Consider the following 16394-nt stretch of genomic DNA (forward strand, 5'->3'; position numbering starts at 1 on the left):
AGAATCTCCAGGAGCAGAGAGGTTGTGCAGTGTTTCCACAATGCTCTTAGCCAGACATTCAATGAAGTACACATGTGTTTAGTAGGAATATTCCTATCTTATGGGGTTTTTTTCTATTAAAATAATGACTCCATAATTTAAACCTCAAACCAACCTGCAGTGATAAACCTTTTTCATTTTGCAACTGTGCTGAAAAAAAAAACACAAAAACAACCAACAGAAAACCCAGTAGCACACTTCCTGTTATAGGAGAAAATACATGTGAAGAGACAGATGTCCAACAGGGACTGGGCTTCTGCTATTAAACTTTAAAAGAAACTTCAAAAGCTTGTGACTGAACTTCACCACATTGTACGTATTTTACTTATATAAATTCTTGATTGATTTGTGTTCTTTATTTTGCTGAAGTTCACCAGTTGCCGAAACAGATTTTACACATGTATAAAAAGAAACAGTCATTCATCTACGATTATTTCCATAAGATAGTATTAAGAATAATGCCATGTGTTGGCAAAAAGCTTTGGAAGTTAGATGAATCTATAGTTTTCCACTTTGGTAGAAGCTAATAGGATCCTTGCCTTTATTTTCTTGATTTTATTTCCCATATTTGCATATTTTCTATTGCATTCAATATGTAAATGTCTTTTATTAATTATTTATAATATTGTAGTTTTATTTTTGTGTTCTGTAGAGCTAAAGAATCCATGAAGGAAAACTCTTGATAGAGGGAAATACAATTCACATAGGAAAATTTTGTTCATTTGTGTAAGTTCTTGTCATAAATATGAATGTAACAGAAAATAGGAATCTGACAGTAATTTGAATATCTATTTGGGCAATGTCTCAACTCTTTGCTCTGTTTGATGATGTACTCAATATTTTCACTATTTACACTGAAACACAGGGAGACTCTACACGTCTCCCAAGCTCTAGAACCTTTACGGATTTTGTACGGAACTGATGTACACCCATGTAGAATGTAAATAGATAAATATATTGTGTTACTTGGGAATTCACCTTCTGAATCCTGAATTTCCTGGGTAGCTAAAAATACTAAATAGCTAAAACATTTTTGCTATATAACTACTTGCATATATTATCACCACAAACTGTTAATACAAAAATATAAAGAAACTACAATGGTGGGAAGAAAAATTGGCTTTTTATATTACATAAGAGAAGATGACTTCCTCGGGGGGGGAGGTTTGAAGCTGGAGAAGCCTCAATACAGTGACTTCCTAACATCTATATGATATATTTTCCTCCTTTTTAAACAAAAATAGTTTGAGATTTTAAGTGACTGCAAAGACCAGCATTCCATGAAGATCCATGAAAAGGAATGTGTCAGGCACTCTTAATTAGAAATAATGTGTGTTTTCATGCTTAAGTCAGAAATTTATGTTTAGACCAGGAAACAGCAAAGCTGTTTCCACATCATGTAAGTATCCAGTGTCCTTCCAAAATGACCACTCACTCTGGGACATGACACTTTAATGAAGTCTCTAGAGAATTCTCATGTTCACTTCACTCTCTCAGCTGGCTGAGGATCCTGAGAGTGGTTTGAGAGCAGACCAGCAGCTGCACACCTTGTATCCAGGGATGAAAAACCCCCTCTGTTTTTAAACACATCATTCTTGAAAGGAAAATGTCAAGGTAGTAAAATATACTGTTATCCTAACTCAGTAACACAGATGATTGCATTGGTAAGAAGCCCAACTAACTATTGCTTATTTTGTGCTATAAAAACAAACACAGTCAAAGCCTTCTACGCCTTACAGGCTACACAATAAAGCTCAAAAATTGTATTTAATACCTCACCTGCTTTATTACATGGTATCTCCTGTGGAAGAACTCAAATGAGTCAAGCTTAGAAAATAAGCATTGCCATACTGCCGGGGGAGACACATCACATTTTCACAGATGACTTGATTAACAGCAAATTAGCACCAACAGAACAAATGACTGCAATTCAGGAGTTACTGAAACAAGGTTTTTCCAGAAAATGCCATAAATGGAGAAGTAAAGTAAGGAAAAAAGTAAGTATTTTTCACCTATGCAACATTTAATACCTTCAAACAAAAAATGACTCAAAGGAATTGGGAGATTAACAGCTTAATAGGTTGCAAGCTTTAGAAACAATCAACTTTTATCCTGGCATTTTAAAGCAGAAAATGAAGGGAAGAAATCTTGTTTCCTGCAAATTCTAAACTCGCCATTATTTCACTTTATGTTACCTGTTCTTTCCCAAAGTAGTATTTGTTATCAAATTTTACAAATCTCCTAAAGGTTACTATGACAGGAAAACTTTCATCCACATTAAAGAAATAGTAATTCAAAAACCTAATACTAGAAATGACAAAATTTCACAGGTTTGCTCTACAAGATGAGGAGACAAAGAGTTTTCTACGACTTCTATAATTTTTTTTTTTTGCCAGAAACATCTCAAAGCAACAAATGCCCAACAGACTCCATAATTTCAGAGAACAGACTTGTTAAATATATATTAAATCTCTGTTCAGTAAGAGAATCCTGTAACACTACAGTATACCATATAGCTCTATATTATACACTATAGCAGTAGACCTTATAGTTGTTCTGAAGCGAGTTGGTTGTGGGTAGATGGCAGTTGCAAACATAAACAACTTTATGGAGACTGGGACACAAGTTTTTAAGAGTTGGTTGGTGCTTTGAAGAGCTCTTTCTGCATTTCAACAAGCTCTTTCTTTCTTGTCATCTTCCCTCTAGGTATAACTAAGGTGTGTCTTAAACTCTCATTTAATTACATTTTTAATCTAGTCTTAATAGTCGTAGAAAACCGTCACATCCCTTTAAAATTTCATTAAGTCGTCTGGAGGGATTTGAGATGTAAGTTGTTTTTTAGTGATAAGCTACATAAACGTAACAAAATGGATGGATCCTAATTCAGGGTCTAATGTAGCAGAATACCTGCATCTTTAACATCAAGTACATGAATCACACAGACTCCTTACACTCTTACATTTAAATACATGTAAAACTTACATGTTGCAGTGAATCTGGGACATAATTTCTAAATTAGATGAAAATGTAATACTAATTCGTATGAAAGCTCATACTGACACTTGCTTTCGAAGTGGTAAAATTCTACAAAACTGTTCTAGAGAGTGGAAGAAGGATTAGTCAAAAATTGCTTCACCTCATCCTTGTGAATCCAGCTGCTCTTCTGTCAAAATCCTGTTTTCCCTTGATTTCCAAATATTTCATCAAATTAATCTACATTAAAATAAAACACTGATACATAGTAACCGATAGAACAAGATGGCACTGGACCAGAGATATTTTAGACACCTTCAAAAACTTCTCCATAGTTTTGTGAACGATATGCTAAATCCAAGTGATTGTGCAGCTAATACAATTACTCACAGGCACAAGTTCCATTTCACAAGGTTTGCCTAGTCTGATATCAAAGTACAAGACTATATCCGCAAGTGAAAGTGCAGAGCAGAAAATTAATTTGTATATGGCATTTTTGCATTGCTTACTAAAATAGTACTTCTGTTGAATTTTATTGAATGAAGTAAACTGTGTGGGAATGGTTAGCTATTTCCTATAAAATTGCAACTAATGTATCAAAGCCAGCATACAAAGTTATTTAACTTGTGGCTAAATCTTTGTTTGGTCTTTACTAGCCTACTGTGTTCTTGATTTTAAAAGCCATTCTCTAAAAATAAAATTAAGTCTGAAGGGAAAACAATGCGTTTTGCAAAGCTATCCCAAAAGCTAGAGAGTTCATGTGGAAGTTTTACACACATGAATGCAATTTGTGGGACATCAAGAGATATCTCATGAGTTTAGATATTGGCTGAGGTTAATGACACGAACTTAATTACTAAAGTTTATACATATCTCTAAACACATTATTTTTTCTTTTCTGTTCACAAAATCCTAAAAGGTATGAATCATTTTGAAGGAGGACAAAATGAGTGAAAGAAAACTTGAATTCTGGAGAACCAGAGGCTTTGGGGTAACAGCATCCCGTTTTTGAATTCTGGGCACCTCAAACTGAGACTGGAATGTGGAGATGAAAGCACAATTGTCCTTTCTCACCCACAATTCTCTATATCATTCCCATTTGCTCACTTTTCTTTTTGGTCGAAAATGTTACAGACTTGTTTTAAATCACATGTACACAGTATAAATATTATTAAGGAGATAAATAGATCTACTGGAGATGTGAGATTGTTCTAAATATGTCTGAAATCATAGGAATTGGACCAACTACATTTCTCTTCAAAACTAAATATAATATCAAACATAAAGACAACCACCCCCAGAGCTGTCTGAGATGAATGATACTAGTCAATGACAAGTTAGAAATGTTAAGTTAGGAACAATGTCTAGAAAAGCTGCTGTAAAAGAAACATCTAATGTTCAGGGTGATATTATCAAGTATTACTCAACAAATCAGGAATTCAACAAATGTGTCCCAAGGAACAAACGTAGCAAAGCCTCTAGGTGTGACTGTTCCAACATAAATGCCCATAACAGCCTTCCATTTTACTGCTGCTTTTACAGCTTTGTCAAAGGAGTTGACCTTTAAGTAATGTACAGAATATACACAGGCAACATATCAAATTAAACAGATTTCCTGTTTTTACCACATGACATTTAAATACTCTTTTTATTGAACAATTTATAAAACTTTTACAGAATACTAAAAATTTTGGAGACTTAAAAAATGTTAATGTTATAATTAACAGTCAGGGACATAATTAACAGTCAAGGACATGTCTTGTACATTCAAGACAGTGATATTCCAAATCTATTGTTATGAACTTTACAGTAATAGACAACCATCTGCTTTCAAGCTAAAGCAGAAGCATTGCGTTTTTTCCACTTGTAGGAATTTCACAATGAAGCAGATAAAATAGCTTAGCTAATAAAGAAAGAGCGATACATTTCATGTTAAAGTGAAGAAGTTTATTTACACAGAAAGGAAAAAGAGAAAAGGGTAGCACAGAGTATACTATCTACCCTTGATTGTATTCCTTATCTACAAAATAATTCTTTGCTATTGCACGACCCAGCAGTTGCTACTGAGTAATGAAGAGTAATTTTATATGAGAAGCAAGTTTTCTATGCTGCATTTAAATAGAAATATTTTAAAATAAACCTTGTACTAACTTCTAAATTCCAAGTAACTTTGGTAATTATTAGTAAAAATAAATCAAACAAAAAAAGAATGTTGTTGATAACACACCAGTGTTTTCAGGCTTCTACTGAGCAGGGCTGGCACAGCATCAGCACTGTCTCTCAACATTCCTTCCACCCCATCCGGAGGCTGGGGGTGGGCAAGATCCTGGGAGGGGACACAACTAGACCAGCTGACCCAAATTAACCGAAGGGATATTCCATACTATAGGATGTCAGCTCAGATATAAAAGCTAAGGAAAGGAGGAGGAAGCAGGGGATATTTGTTATTTACAATGCTTCCTTTCTGAAGAAACTGCTAAGTGTGCTGAAACCCAGTTTTCTGGGAAGTGGCCAGACATCCCTTGTTGATAGGAAGTAGGGAATAAACCTTTCTTTTTTTTCCTTTATTTATGCACCCATAAACTTTCACTTTTTTTAAAATGAACTAATAGCTGCAGTTTGAACTTTGCAAATGCACTGATTTATATGCATACTTTTCTATTTCCTTAGAAAAATGGAGATAGACTTCCACTCTTCCAAACTGTCAGTTAGAGATATTTCAGGGGTATCTGATTGTTTAGAGTAAGTACACTGTGTATTTAAATAAATTGGCTTGGCCCTAGTATATCCATAGTGACAACTGTGATTTGAACATATTTCTTGTAAGGGCAGAACAACCTGCTGGAGTTTATTAGTCAAGGAACAATTGAATAGAAAAAGGAAAAATGCAGTATTGCATTTATAACACACTATCACGTTAAAACACTTGAGATAATGACATTCACTTGTTTTGACTCTAGAAGATGGTCTTATACACTGTTAGAAACATACAGTTGCTACCAAGAAACTAAGTGGTGTATTTCACCCTAAAAATGAAACAAGCAAATGCACACATTCTAGTGAAGCCAAGATATCCATGTAGGGTTTGTATGTGGTATGCCATGCTGACTATTAATATGCCACTTAAGTGTATGACATATTTTCTTGCTGAAATTTAGTTAATGGTAGGTGCAAGGCAGATCACAAAGATGAATAATGAGAATATACTACTGAAATGTACAGGTATACATTACAGCAAAATTAAAACAGATCATAGCTAACTTTAAGGAGTTGAGAGACAATTTCCTTGACTGGAACACAGTTTCTGGATTGCTTACATGATAGTTTACTTTCTCCATTGCAAGGTCTATGGTAAATAATTATAAAATTACTACAGATGCCCTTATCTCCTCTAAATATGAGCTCTTTCCAAGTTTCTTGAAGAACTTGTCTCTGAATATCAAAGGCTTATAGTGATAGTTCAGTTGGGTAATTTCTGGTTTCATTACAGTAAATTGTCACTCTCATTGAAACCTTAGGATTAAATAAAATCACAGAATGCTGCAGTTACTTTTCAACTACTAAATACAGGATACATTAAGTCGTATCCTGATCTACATAAACATATGATGTGACAGCGCACACTCTGGGATTTAACTGTCCCAGTGAGCTGCCAATGAGCATGTCACAATAGCACTAGCGAAAAGGATGAGGCTGTTCCTTGTGTTGAAGGAATACAGAGGGTAAAAGCAGAGCTTTGTGAAAAGAGAAACTCCTTAATTTGTCCTCTCCACACAAAATGAAAGAGAAATGTTATTCTTCCAGTGCTAGAACTATTACAAGACATCCTATACAGAAATATTAATCGTTAATATCTCAACATCAGGCATGGTTAAAAGCTTCAGGAAGGCAAATGACATGTCTTTCACTTTTAGGAAAACAGAATAGATATCGCATGAAAACTGGACGTTCAACTATTAAAAGGATGGTATAATTATACAGATGAGGTTATATTCTCCACAGGAGCTACTTGTTTCAGGGTTTCTTTAAAGCTTGTATTCTGATTTTATTGAATGGAATGGTTATAGATGTATCTAATGTAAGGTGCTCAAGTCCTAAACATCAGAGATTTGGTTACAACTGCGACTTAGTGTAATAGACCCATGCTTTTAATTTGCTCTTCAGGGACTCGTAATTCTGTCATATTTTCACATATGATTTTTGAAACAAGATCACAGAAAGAAAGATAAGAGACCCCTTCATTTACACAGGTAAGATAAATTTGAAAAATTTACTTGGAAATGTAGTTGGAGGTCAACTCATCCCATTGTATGAACTCAGCAGGGCTGTACTGGTTAGTCTTCAAAAGAGAAAATGGCTTAAAATCCTATTTTTGAATAAACAACTCAAAAGTAGCTATTTCAGTCAACGAACGAGGAGTTACTTCCTCCAAAATCTGTGGCACACGGGAGTAAGTACCCAGCCCAGACAATGATACACAGGTTATGTAAATTTTCATTAAAAATGCCAAACTATAAAAGACTCCTGGAGATTGACAGATCAACTAGAAGGTCAGAAGAAAGCAGCAATCAGACATTGGTGGAAGGAACCGATGGAGTCTGGACAAAGTGTCACCCGACAGAGTGGTTGTGCACACACATTGATATGGCCTATTACCACAGGATGTCTATCAAACTCCTGTTTAAATTTAATATTGCTTACTTCTGGCATAACCCTTGGAAAAAGCAAAAACCTGCTCACATCCAAAATACCACAGATGATGCTGATACAAAGGGTGCCAAGTGCATTCTTTGGAACACAGAAGAGAATTCTGGCACATAAAATGTATGTAAATAAATAGAACACTTTATTGAAATTTTGAAAATACTTCATCGAATCACACACTGAATGGTAACTAAATCTGTTATGTTTGATGGAAACACACTTTTTTTGGTTCCATTATTTTATGCTGCAGTTTCCACAGCTGCAGTGTATTGAAAACAAATGCAAAGAGTATTCCCAGAGACCAAATATGTAGAAGATNAATTCAATGTAACACTGACAATTAAAAAATATATGATTAAATTTGTTTTAAACTTGGGAAAGACTGAATGGTAAAATATTCTCTGATATATAAGCAACACATGACAAATTTTTTTTTTAGAGGTGACAGTCAGTGATTGCTTTCACATATAGTGAGTGCAATGACCTATTTTTAGACAGTAATAAAAGGTGATGTTAGCTCAGATATACTGGCAATCTGGCAAGGGCATTTTTAACTCTAGTTGCTTTTACTTCATACCACGGGAAGTTCATTAGGAGGATGATACAGTTATATAATCATAATGTAGACAATCTTTTTGTTAATTTCCTGGACACTAGGAATTTAATTCTATGAGAATTATCTACTGCGATTTATAACACATGGTACCATAAAAGCTAAAGCAGGTTTTGAAGCCAGCTATAGAATTTGTTCTAAAAAGAACATTCTGTGAAGCAGTAATGCAAAGCAACTACAATTACAAAACAGAAATATTGATCAGTTTGCCTTATAGCCTTGACTCTTTTTACAAAGAAACCAAAATTGTTCAAAGAATTACTTTTTATTCAAATCGTAATTAAAATATGTTCATTCGACTGCTCTGTGCTTTATGAGCAGCAGTAGTAGAATAGAAGTATAAATGAGCTATAGAGTAAAAAAAGTCTTTTTCAACAAAGGACGAGGCACAGTGATGAATGAAACTCAATCCATAGAAATGGAAAACATATAATCTTTTGAGGAAATCTTCTCCTTGTTTTTATAAGTTAACTTTCTTCTGTTCCAGAAATACTACACTGAAAATCTTGCATTAAAACTGTGCACAACAATTTGCACCAATAATACATTATTTTTTTCCTTAAGTCTGCAACTCTTGGAAGTGTGCCTGACATATCTTACATCGTAAATAAGTACTATTAGAATTACCTCAATGAATCTTCTCCTCGGTTACCAACAGTTACCGGGATGAAAAGCAGAGAAACCTGATTATCATTACCTCTTCCCCTTTTCCACCTCCAAAGAAGCATACAACTTGCATTTCACAACTAATTGAGAAAAAATTAATCACAACTACCTTTTTCACAAAATCGACCAGTGAAGTGTAGTGGGCAGTCACACCGAAACGAGGTGGCCCCAGTAGGCAGAGAGAGAGGATGACAAGTCCCTCCATTATGGCACAGTCCTTCCTGGCATACAGATGGCAATTCAGAGGAAATCTGAGAGGGCACAACAGGTTCAGGCAACTGAGGCACATCAGAAGAAACCACAGGGAATGCTGTTGAGAGATGTGTGGGCACAGGAATTCTGAAAGGAGAGACAATGTATCAAAACAAATCAAATAATGAGACCTAATTTTGCTACTACACTTAAGCTACAACTAATAACTCTACTGGGTTTTTTTCAGACTATAGTCAAGAAATTCAGACTGGAAATTCAGACTATAGTCAAGAAAATGTGAGTACATGAGGAACTCCCAAATTAAGTCCCCATCCTGAAATCTGGCAAAACCATAGTGAAGGTATTTTTTCCTGTGAGGGAGCAAGAAATAACCTCCATGCATATGGCACTGCTTGTACATGCTCCCATAATTCATTTTTGGTGGATATCAACAATGGATTGATAAATAAATACAGCCTTCACCTGTTTTTCAACTCTGCTTATTACTGCTTTTTGTCTCTTCCAGAGAGCCAAACTTGTGACTCACTAAAACCAAACAAATGTAAGGCTACCAATTTAACAAACAGAACAACTTATTGTGCATCACACAAATTACTATGAGGGCAAAGCAAAAGTAATCAAAAGTAGCAAGAAGATTCATGACTACTTAGTAAGGGTTTTGAGTTTAGAAAATATTCTCACTGCATTTTATGTAAGAGATAGCTGTTCTTCTTTGATTTTCTGAAGTTCAAGAGGTTCATATTTTTTTCCAGAAAGCAACTTCTAATTCCGAATTCTAATTTGGCAACAGTAATCTAGTAAAATATCTTACTATTTATATCTCCTTCATAACTTAAAACTGGGTTAATATTTCTCTTATGTCTCAATACTCTGCCAAAAAAAAATGATCAGAGGGCTGGAGCATCTCTCCTGTGAAGACAGGTTGAGAGAGTTAGGGTTGTTCAGTCTGGAGAAGAGAAGGCTCTGGTGTCCCTGCCCATGGCAGTAGGGTTGGAACTAGATAATCTTTAAGATCCCTTCCAAACCAAACCTATGATTCTATAAAAGGGAGATAAGGTTGAACTGAAATGTCACTAACATTTTGGGCAAAAAAGAGCACAGAAATTAAATGCCTAATACAAAGGTTTATAGGCACCACAGCTAGTGAAAGACAGGACTTTTGGCAATGTGTTAAACATCAGCAGTCAAATTCTTACATATTTTGGTGAAAATGGTGTCATAAATCTGCTTTACAAAAATAAAAATTAAAAAATAAATCATATACTGGCCCCTGCTGTGCCCTACCCTTTCTGCTTTTCACCTGCTCTTGTATCTGCTAAAAATTCTGCTTCACCATATTTTTGAGTTTGTAGTATGTCTTAAAAAGAAGCATTTGAAAGTGATGAGGTACCAATAGAATGCAACTGCAGAAGCAAGGTGGATGGGGACACAGCAGTGTGACGGGACATCTTCAATGGGACATTGTATTCACCACATCAGGCATCTGTCTTATTAAGTGTAGCTTCCAACTTTTTTACATTCTTCATTTATTCATGACAACATGAAAACCAATTTTAATAATTTACTCTTTTGGAAGCCATATTTTAGAAAGTACTAACAAATTTAATGAGATTCTGAAAAAAAAAACCACCCACCATAACATATCCTAGGTAAGTATGTTTTCTCTGTCACTATTAAAAACTCACTTCTCTGATTTTTCAATACGGCAAAAAGGCATATATGCCAAGAGGCAAGTAGGAAGGAAAAGAAGCTAGGCAGAGGAATGAGAGAAATAATTCAGGGCAAAGTAAATATCTAAGGAGACCTAGAGAAAGGCACAGTAACTGAAAAAGGAGTGGATGTTGGGAAACAGTGAAAGGGACACAGGGTTTATGTGACAGTAAAGAGAAGATATGCAGAGCCATAATGGTAAGGAAAACACCAGAATGGGATAGTAAAATAGGTACCCAGATTGCATCCAAAACTTAAGATAGCCAAAACACACACACTGTGGTGCTTAGCAATGAAGATTTCAAGGTAGTTAAAAGTCATCTACTTTATATGAGAGAAGAGCATCCAAAAAAGATGGCAGTCAGCAAGAAGGATGAAAATAAATCCCTAAAATATTTTTAAGGCTAAGGACTTGCAAATAAAAAACTTAGGAAAATAAGTGTCTTCCTTTTTTTTTTCCATTTACCTGAATAGAATAAGAACGTTTCTATTTATATAAATACAATTAAAACAAAGAAATTGCTGCCAGGAGAAAAACAATATTTTTCTCCTGGGGGAAATAACTGACGTGATCTTCATGTAGGCTATTCCATTTAGAGCAGCATTAAGAGTGTACTAACGTGTGTGTTATATTCTACTAGGCTAGCACAGCAAATCAAAAATGCTTAGTCACCTGCCTCTATTAGAACAATTGATTAAAAATAATTAAACAAAAATATTCATTTTCTCCCCAAGCATAACCTAAATGATGTATAAAATCTGAATTAATAGTAAGTTTACATAAAGATTCAGCCATTTACAGGAGAAATTTATTGGGACCAATTAGTGGTATTTGGGGTTGATTTTTTTGTTACTCCTGAAAAAAAAATCAACAAAAACTACATGAAAGTTGGGGAATAAACAGGGCATAAACTAAGCTTTCACTACTAGCTATCAGAGAGACCATTTTTCTAATGACAGATAATCCTATACATGACCAGTGCAAAATTTACTCCTCTGAACCTGGTCACATCTACTGTCAGGACTAAAATGCTGAACAAGAGGTAGAGCTCTCTGACTGGCAGGTCATGCATTCTTGTGTCCACTGGAAGCACTGATTTCCAGCTGTGGAAGTTTCACATCCCCTTTCTGATGGGAAACTACTGTTTTTCTCTAAAGTAGAATCACAGCAGTGTGCTTTAAATGAAATTTTATGAGGGCAAGTAATACAGCCTTGCTTCATTTTTTGGTTCATATCCTAATCCACAGAAAAGAAAAGAAAGGAAAGCTCCTTGGTAGGCTGATTTCTCCCTGGTTCATTTGTTAATTTTTCACAGGATGTCAGTGCTGTTCTGGATGTTTTGCTTCTAGATGGTGCCTGACTGTGTTCGTGCCAGCACTGCTTCCAGGCGCCCTGCAGCTTGCTGCCTTACCACAAAAGCGAGACGAGTTTGCTGGGGCTGGTTAGTGGGGCAAACATCTGCAGCTGCGCTCGCAAGCCATTCAAGCTGCTGCTGTGAATAAGCAATGACCTCAGCTCAATGAATTTTAACTAAAACATTATTTGAATAAAGAGCTGGGAAGTGTTTAAAGTAAAATAGCAATTGAGGTGTTAAAAGTTTTGACAAAGTGTAACAAAAATATATCAAGCAAAACTTGATTCACTGTTACTACACAACAAGGCACAATTTTATGATTGTGTTTTTTTTTTTCTTTTCAATTTCCTAGCCTGTCACTGCCTTTCAGGTCAATAATGCACACAAATATATTCTAACTTGCTCCAAGCAACAACACATTGTTTTTAATGTTAAAATGAACTCAAAAAGTTCAGTTTTAAAGGCCTGCAAGCTTGTGTTTCATAGCTAAGTGCATGTAAGCTTGAAATGCTTGTCTAAACATAGACCTTAGTGCAATTTGAAGTCTTGTTTATTTTATATTATATTGCTTGATGCTCAAGGAGATGTATGATGAACTGAATGGCAGGAATCATCATTTAGAGATCACGCTCTGTGTTGTTAAACCTAAAGCACACATACCCAAACCAACTGTGCTTCTCTCTGCCCTATACTGTCGTCTATTCAATAAGAGCCTGAAACTATTAATGTGTGGAGTTAGAGGCACTGCAGCTTAAAAAGTTAACAAACCATCTTGGATGCCCCAGCTGTGCACTGGCCTGGCAGTAAGGGACTCAGCCTTGATGAGGACTCAGCTGGGTGTTGCTGGTTTAACCCCTGCAGTGGCACCAGTCACCAGGGCCAAGACAGCTGTTCAGCCTGAAGAAGGGACGGCTCTAGGGAATCTTGTCAATTTGTATAAATACTTGAGTGGGGAGGTAAGTGGAAAAGATGGAGCCAGACTCTTCTTGCTGGTGGCCAGTGAAAGGACGTGCAGCAGTGAGGACGTGGCAATGGACACAAACAAAAATGCAAGAAATTCCACCTAAACAGAAGAAAATATTTTTTTTCCCCCCAGAGGGACCTATCTGTATGATAGACTTCAAACTGAGACCTGCAAAGAGAGAAGATTTGTCCCCCAAGTAATTCATTATCAGGCTGACGGCAGCTGTGTCTACAGAAGCACTCTGACATTTCCCAGGAAGCAGGCTGCTGAGACATGCAATGGCACGGGAGTCCCAGTGATATAACATCTCCACAGCCTATATCTTCTGGTACTTACGCACTTAACATTTCATTGCTGGAGTAATGGATTTAGCCTTATCTGATATGAGTGCAATAGGGAGGTTTGTATTTTTAGCTTGTCAATAAAGTAGTTGGTGCTGGAAATCAATTGCTTTTATTTGCAATTTTCTTCGGTGGAAAAGTGTGCATATGCCATTTTTCTTAGGTTGTGACAGAATATTATTTTAAGCAAATGTTTTAGAATTTGGAGCCTAAGGAAAGATTTTTCAAAAGCATTAGAATGAGTGGCAAAATATAATTTCAAACTTTATGAATCTGAAAACAACTGCACTTCATGGAAATTTTGGTTTAAACAGGAATAAAAACCTAGTACCTTGCACGTAATTTGGCAAGAATAAATAAAGCCTTTTACAGGATGTTTATTTCACTGTTCACAAACATGTCAAGCAGAGTACTTTAAATAGCATCTCACTGATTTCAGTGAATCCACAGAGCAGTATATCTGTGCATTTATCATCCTGGAGAAACCATTTACACCATTTGACATGGTAACTGTGAAAACAATTTAAGAGATTACTAGATATGGATTATTCATATTCAGCAGTTTATCTGTGAATCTGATTTCCTCACTAGTCACAGTTTTTGTTTGATTTGGAAGAATCAGGGGTCTGTTTTCCTAATAGAGATGATGTATGCTCAGGCATACCTCTTAAAAAAATTTAGCTCACAATGTATGTTCCAGACTGTGAGTCCATCTTCTCCCTCCTACTAGGCACAACATTTGGTAGCAGAACTCAGTGATACTGTAGTTGCAGCTTTTCATTTAAAAATTCATGATTGGTATAGCATTATCATTTGCAACTGCTTTTGCACACACAGTATCTCATTTAATGGTGCAAACTCTCAGCAGTGCAAATAATATGTGGGATCTACAATGCAACTGAGGATGTGAGAATGCAATTAACAGATATAATGAAGTTTATGAAATCTCTGTTTACAAATACAAAGAAAAAATTATAAATTCCAGGATGTATAGCAGTGGGGAGAAATGTCAGTTATGGAAAGACAGATGAAAGGGGAAAGATGAAAAGGAAATACTTGTACTAAGAGACATATTTTTGTTCTGTTTGCTTTAAAGTACACAGATTCCACAAACTTTGCAATGGATAAATAAATTAATATGATACAGAATTTGCAGCAACAATAATTTATATTGAAAGTTTAATAGCAAAAACCTTTCTAAACAAGACAATAAAGTTAATGTTCCTTATACAAAATATCCTCAGTCCCTAAGTTTAGGACATGACTAACAACAGTTTTGCTAAAACTGAACAACTGAATTCCTGTAACAAATTCCATCATCTTTTTACTTGGCTTGCTTGGAGAAATAAGTAAACATTGAATCTTTCAGTTCTTCACACTGATCTTTACTTAGGCATGGTTTTGCTGTTTCATAGCCTTTCCCATCCTCCTTTTTAAGTCCACCTTGACCTTCTGTCATCCAAACATTAAACTCAAAAAAAAAAAAAGCAGTTAAACTGCTGAACACTGAATGGACTAATGTGCAAATCTTATAATTTTTAAAATTTAAACAAATCTCAAATCTATCTGAATTTCAGTTTTCTCTTTTACATTTAGTCAATAATCATATTAGAAAACCTCTTCCCAGTTTCATCTTAGCCGCTGTTTAGAAAAAGAGCACTTGAAAGGCCTGAGTACTGCATCTTTTTGTTGATTTATGCAACTACTTTTGTTTCTTGAAACTAGTGGTTTTGAAAGGGAAAATTACTTTCATTCCCTCCTTGAAGATTCTTTCAGCAGATGAAAAATGGACTTTTTTTTTAATTTTTTTTTTCTACATGACACTGTACTTGTCCTGAAAAGATTAAAATATAACCATTCTGTCCCAGTTCTAAATGGCTGAGTAAATTGTACTGGGTAAATTGAGTTTCTGTAACAGAGATGCTATGATGGTTATCTTAAAAGTCACAATTCCAGAATGGAGTCACTACTGTTTATGAAAGATTCTATTTAGCTGTAAGGAGTAAAGAGATTCTTCCACCTCACTGATGCCAACCATAATTTTGACTTCAAAATGCACGGTCTACTTATGCAATATTATTGTGCAACATTTCCATGACAGATAAAGGAGAATTACCTCTAGTAATTAGAATTATTACTAATCCTGAATATGCAATTGATTCTCTAAGCAATAATTCATTCAGGCAAGACATCTGCATTGTAGTTTTTGCGACTGTAGTAGCCAAACCTTTGATCTTTGCCCACAATGAAGATTCTCCAGATAGCTAGTGCTCTGTTTTGACAAGAAAAAAAACCCTGAAATGGTTTTTGGAAAAGTGCAAATCTGTAGTCAGGTAAATATTCTAACCTAAGGAATGGGGAACCATATGTGAAAACTTTTAGTTTCTCCATCCTATCCGACAAATGCTTATTCCATGCAAGACAGAACTGTTTGGGACTGGTTTGGGGAGCTCTTACAGCAGTTTTGGAAGTAGACTGGCATGTTTATAATTCCATCGAGCTGAAGACAGAACTGAAGTCAAGAATCTGATAAACTAGAAGAGTGCTCTTACTGATCTGAAGAATAAAAACAGAAAGAAAGTATGTACCACCAGTAGACATGTCTTCCACAGTCTCATCTCAATTTCTTCTGGCAATGTTTAGGAAATACTGCCCTCTGGGAGATACACTTATGAAACAGAGGCATTCTTAGACCATAACAAGAGTGAGGGGGACTCTCAAGAGAATCAAGGTGTGTCAGGCTGGAATTTCAATGCACCTTGATAACATTACAGATAAAATACAGTTTTGAGAGTATATACTTTGCTTTTAGATGT

The 16394-nt window shown here is 35.4% G+C and overlaps 1 protein-coding gene across 1 annotated transcript in view; it reads right to left on the reverse strand.

Moving 5' to 3' along the window:
- EYS (eyes shut homolog (Drosophila)) overlaps positions 1 to 16394 on the reverse strand; it is a 784118-nt gene that overhangs the window by 199263 nt on the left and 568461 nt on the right. The window contains exon 33 of the mRNA XM_017823913.1: positions 9105 to 9334. Within this exon, the coding sequence (XP_017679402.1) occupies positions 9105 to 9334 (230 nt within the window). The remainder of the gene's footprint in view (positions 1 to 9104; positions 9335 to 16394) is intronic.

This window comes from Lepidothrix coronata, unplaced genomic scaffold, assembly GCF_001604755.1.
Source record: "Lepidothrix coronata isolate B3197 unplaced genomic scaffold, Lepidothrix_coronata-1.0 Scaffold4, whole genome shotgun sequence".
NCBI lineage: Eukaryota > Metazoa > Chordata > Aves > Passeriformes > Pipridae > Lepidothrix > Lepidothrix coronata.